The sequence below is a fragment of the Galeopterus variegatus genome, unplaced genomic scaffold (genome assembly GCF_000696425.1).
Source record: "Galeopterus variegatus unplaced genomic scaffold, G_variegatus-3.0.2 Scaffold14193, whole genome shotgun sequence".
Taxonomy (NCBI): Eukaryota; Metazoa; Chordata; class Mammalia; order Dermoptera; family Cynocephalidae; genus Galeopterus; species Galeopterus variegatus.
In genome coordinates, this window is record NW_007740304.1 from 24740 (window position 1) to 30492 (window position 5753).

Below are 5753 nucleotides of genomic sequence, written 5' to 3' on the forward strand. Positions count from 1 at the left end.
TGGAATGCTATTCAGCCATTAAAAGGAATGAAATCCAGCCATTTGTGGCAATATAGAAGAGTCTGGAGGATGTTATGTTAAGTGAAGTAAGCCAGGAACAGGAAGAGAAATACTGCATGTTTTTACTAAAATGTGGAAGCTAAGAAAGTTGATCACATAGCAGTAGGGAGTAGAATGATGGTTACCAGAGGCTGGGGAGGATAGTGGGGCAAGAGGATACCAAGAGGTTGGATAATAGATACAAAATTACAGCTAAATAGGAGGAATAAGATCTAATGTTCTATGGCAGCATAGGGTGAGTATAATTAACAACAATTTATTGGGTAATTTCAATTAGCTAGAAGACAGTATTTTGAATGTTCTCAATACAAAGAAATGACAAATGTCTGTGGTAATGGGGAAAAAAGATGAGTGGTTACCACTATTTCAGAAGAGGAGAGAATGAGGGAAAGAAGGATGAACAGGTGGAGCACAGAAGATTTTAAAGGCATTGAAACTGTTCTGTATGGCGCTGTAATGATGAATACATGACATTATGCATTGGGCAAAACCATAGAACTGTACAGCACAAAGAGGGAACACTAATGTAAATTTTAGTTAATAATAATATATCAATGTTAGTTCATATTGTAACAAATGTACCACACTGATGAAAGATGTTAATAACAGGAGAAACTGTGGGGGGGTATGTGAACTCTGTACTTTCTGCTTGATCCCTCTGTACACCTAAAACTGCCATATAAAAAAGTCTATGACAAAAAAATAAAGACTATTGCAATAGGGAAGGGGATTGATTGCAACCCCACAGGAACAAGAGATGGGAGGATTTTCAAATGCTGGGGTGAGCTAATAGAAAAGAACTAGAAAATATTAGTGGGGAGGTTGGTCAATGTTTTTAGGCCAGCTGTCTTTGCTAATTGCTGTTAATTGTCCACTGGTCCTGCCACATTGTACATCACAGGAAGCTGTTCAGCATCACATACCCAGCAGGTGGCAATTCTGTCATTCATTTCTTGCTCTTCTAAATTATGAGTCTCAATCTGTGAGTCTATTTTGTGTGTGTACATATAACATGATCTGATGAATTCTGTGATCCTGGATCTGTGCTCTATGAGGGTGAAGATTTTTGTCTGTTTTTTTGTTTGTTTGTTTGTTTGTTTTTCCTTTTTTCACTGCTGTATCCCAGGCACCCAGGACAGTCTGAGCAATATAGGTGCTCAATAAACATTATCAAATGTATGAATTTGATAAGCACCAATGGTTATTAATGACATGTACTATTTTGTAAATCTTTTCCAACAGTTTCTTAGTCAATACTTGAACTGGCTGTGTTGACCCACAGGACTGCAAACGCCAAGCTGAAATGCAGTGACGTAAGGAGTTGAAGGAGGGAGTGGGAGTGGGTTGATAGAACCAAGGATGACTGAGTCACCATAAGAGGTTTAGACAAAGTATTCACAAGGCAATTCTGACCAAAGATAGAGAAATAGAAAGGGAGAGAAGCAAAATTCAATGTGGTTTCTTTAGCCCACTGCTGCTAGTTCTGCTCTCTCAGAAACCCCAGGACCAATGTTCCCATCAGTGAACATAGAGCTTTCTCTCAAGAAGTCTTTGTAGGGCCTTCTTGATGTCCCTGTTCCTCAGGCTGTAGATGAAGGGGTTCAGCATGGGGGTGACCACTGTGTACATTACTGAGGCCACCATGCCCTTCCAGGAAGAGGAGGATGCATCAGAACTGAGATACACACCAAGGCCTGTCCCATAGAACAACAAAACCACAGACAGATGAGACCCACAGGTAGAAAAGGCTCTATACTTGCCATCAGTGGATGGGATCCTCAGGATGGAGGAGATAATTCGGCTATAGGAGAAAATGATCCCTGAGAAGGGCACAAAGCCAAGAAGTCCCATCACCATATATAGAAGGATGTAATTGATGAGTGTGTCTGAGCAGGCAAGCGTGAGGACCTGAGCAAGTTCACAGTAAAAGTGTTGAATTCCCCAGTTGGAGCAGAAGGACAGCCGCAGCATCAACAGACTCTGGATCAGGGCATATGACAAGCTGAGGAACCAGGACACAAGAACCAGCAGGCCACAGCGATGGGGGTTCATGATGACTGGGTAGTGTAGGGAGTAGCAGATGGCTACAAACCGGTCATAGGCCATCACGGTGAGAAGAAATGTGTCCATGCCTCCAAAAACCATGAAAAAACACATCTGGGCAAGGCAGCCTGCATAGGGGATGGATTTGCTCTGTGTCTGGATGTTCACCAGCATCTTTGGGACGGTGGTGGAGGTGAAACAGATGTCAACAAAGGACAGGTTGGAGAGGAAGAAGTACATGGGCATGTGCAGGTGGGAGTCAGAGCTCACAGCCAGGATGATGAGCAGGTTCCCGAGCACAGTGACCACAAACATGGACAGGAACAACCCAAAGAGCATCAGCTGATGCTCTGAGTCTTGGGAAAATCCCAGGAGTAAAAATTCTGAAACACTTGTCTGATTTCCTGGGTCCATGTTGCAGACATATCATCTAGGAAATATAAGAGAAAGAACATAAATGGACACTGGATGGGCTCTAAATTTGCTCTGCTTTTTTACTTCTTGAGGTGAAGGATTGGACATGAAAGCCTTAATACTACAAAACTTAGGAATCCTACATTCTGTCATTTACTGTAGTCAACATTTCATAATGTTGACCATCCCTGGTCCATTGGTCTCCTGGAGATTCACCCACGCCCTTTATCACTGGCTTAGAGTCATTAGATCTGCAAAGTTAAGAGCAGCTTTAGACCTTAGAGATAAAATGGCCCACACTCACTCTAACACGAATGAAGCCCAGTAAACCTAAGTAAAGGTCTTGATCATCCTCCTTGTCTGGGGCACAAATGAGACTCAGAAGAGGGTAGATAATCATGTCCATGCAGTGATAAAATTTGAGAACAGGGATAATATCTAGACAGAATATTTCAGGGTGAGTGGATTTAGGTTTATTACCCAAGGCATAAAAAAAAAGGAGTGGATTTAGGTTTATTTCCCAAGGCATAAAAAAAAAAAAGAAAGGAAGAAAGAAAAAGAGAATCTTTCCACCAAATAATTAACCATGTTAACAAATGCTTAATTCATAATGTACCAGGATCATCAACATTCTGCAAAAACAGATGCTTCCTGGGGCCAGCCCATGGCTCACTTGGGAGAGTGTGGTGCTGATAACACCAAAGCCACGGGTTAGGGTCCCTATATAAGGATGGCCGGTTGGCTCACAATATCAAGTCAAGAGTCAAGATCCCCTTACCAGTCATCTTTAAAAAAAAAAAAAAAAAAAAAAAACCAGTTGCTTCCTGGACATCTGCCACATGACTCAATGCTCTTCATCTGTGAAGTTGACAGATTGGTTAAATAGTCCAAAGAAAACATGGATATTCAAGGGTTAAATCATTTTAATACCACAAGATAAGGCACTACAAAGGTCACAAAGAGAATTTTGAGTAATGCCCTCAATGGTGCTCACTAAATACTGGCAGAAGAGAGAGGTTGCACCAGAATGTTTACATATGAGCCTGAAATTGTGAACATTTCCAGATACAGCACTCACATTAAGGTGATGGTTAGAATGGCACTGCAGAGGTGGGAGCATTCACCCAGTGCCCACTTACCCTCTGTTCTCAACCCTCCAGGTCCACCTCGTTTAAAAGGCACATCTGTTTTTTGTGTGCATTCACTAAATACTCAGGGATGGAGACATTTTGGAAAAAGAAAACTAAACTCTCACATACTGTGCTGTGTTAAAAAGTTGGAGAAGTTGTCCTGAATTCATGTGAAAACTTTACAGTATTTTCCATCTTCTTGGGCCTTTCCCAGCACAGAATGCTGGAATGATGCATTAAAACCCTGGATTTTTGATATTCAGGCAAAAACGACTATGGACACTCTTCTGCTCAGCCTTTTATTAGTTCCTGGGTGATGCTCAGTATGCAGAAGATCAGGTCACCTGCAGAGTTCTAACACCTCAATTAGGAAAAATTTCCAAATCACACTTAGAATTACTTGAGCAACATGGTTTAACTCTTTTGGAATTCTGACTGGCATCAAGGAAGTCATCCTTTTACTGGCAGTATTATCTATCCAAAACAGGTAACTAAAAAAAGCTTTCAGAACCAATTCACTGTTTTGTTTTTCTAGCAAAACAGAAAAAGCTGCCAGAGGCACCTAGAGGAGGCTGCACTTGGTTCCAAAAGAGAAGTGAAATAATTTCAAGGTCAAGCCCACACAGACAGGCAAGCTATTTTCTTTATGTGGCTTACTTACTTGCATTCTGGTTTGTTTTATTGAGCAGAATAGGAAAGGGAATGCAGGACCCTGGGCATTTCTTGGAGCGTACTATGCATGTGAATGTCATCAACAGCACTGGAAAAGAGGAAAATCATTTCATTTCCTACTAAATATACTGAAGGGACTTCCCTCCTAGTGTCCAGTCTCTCTTTCAATTCTCCACTCACTGATTTTCCCAAATAAAAATCTGATGTATCACTCCCCTACCTAAAATCTTTAGATGTCTTTCTGGCCTATTCAGGCTGCTATAACAAATGCCATAAACTGAGTGGCTTGTAAACAGCAGAAATGTATTTCTCACTCTTCTGGAGGTGGGGAAGTCCAAGATCAAGGCACTAGCAGTATAAGTGTCTGGTGAGGACCTGCTGTCTAGGTCGTAGATGGTGCCTTTTCAATGTGTCTTCACATGGTGGAAGGGTCAAGGCAGCCCTTTGGGATCTCTTTTATAAGGGCACCATGAGGTCTCCACCCTCATGACTTAATCACTCCCAAGAGGCTCTGGCTCCTAATACTGCGGCCTTGAGGGTTAGGATTTTGACATATGAATTTCGAAGGGACACAAACTTTCAGACCATAGCAGGCACTTTCTGAAAACATCTGAAATCCTTGGTTTATCATAAATGCCCTCCGACCCTCTGATCCTACAAAATATTGCAGGGTGAGTGAATTTAGGTTTACTTTCCAAGGTGGAGAAGAATGAGAAGAAGAAAAGAAAATGTTTTCACCAAATAATAAACCACATTAACTAATGCTCAATGCACAGTGTATCAGGGACCATCAACATTCTGCAGTAACAAAAATAAAAATCTTTTGACCCTCATTTCTCAGCACTTTTCAACTCTTACTCTAAATTCTGATCATTCTGAAAAGCTTTACTTTGTCAAAATGGGTCATGTCCTCTTTTCTCTCCATGCTTTTCAAGAGCTGCTCCTTCTCCCTAAACCTCTCTACTTTCTTCTACCATTTCCTACCTGTCATTCTGTACTTGACACAGCTCTCACCTGTTTCGGTAATTTCTAACCCCCTGAGTTCTCAATACTAGCTGAGTTCTTGGCACATAGGAGACCTTTCATATTGGCTTGGTAGCTGAATTAGTGAACGGATGAACATACAAATATTTTTCCATTGCTGCAGCTCCTCTAATATAATCTGTGTGTCTGTTACTCCAAAACCTTCAGCAACCCCTGCTCTCAAGGAAGTTACTATATGGAGAGAAGATAAAATGGCGTTGAAGGAAGAAAGGTAGAAACGGAGTCAGAAAATATATATATAATGTTTTCACCCATTAAATAGCCAGGCCTTCCTCTCAATGCAAAGCAGGATGTTTACCCTCCAGATCTCAACAGTTTATTCTATTTTCTTTTGCTCTTATTTTTTCCTGTTCTCTCTCCAGGAATCCTTTCTCACAGTAGCAGCAGCAA

General features: G+C 41.3%; 1 protein-coding gene across 1 annotated transcript; it reads right to left on the bottom strand.

Annotated features, from left to right (window-relative positions):
- Nucleotides 1–1578: 1578 nt before the first annotated feature.
- On the bottom strand, nt 1579–2517 carry LOC103581892 (olfactory receptor 7D4-like). The gene has a single exon (XM_008563614.1). It carries the CDS (start codon nt 2515–2517, stop codon nt 1579–1581), a length of 939 nt encoding a protein of 312 aa, XP_008561836.1.
- Between the last annotated feature and the right edge of the window lie 3236 nt (nt 2518–5753).

What these genes read in the sequence shown, in the direction of transcription:
- LOC103581892 (XM_008563614.1), bottom strand. Translation starts at nt 2,517, where the DNA reads ATGGACCCAGGAAATCAGACAAGTGTTTCAGAATTTTTACTCCTGGGA.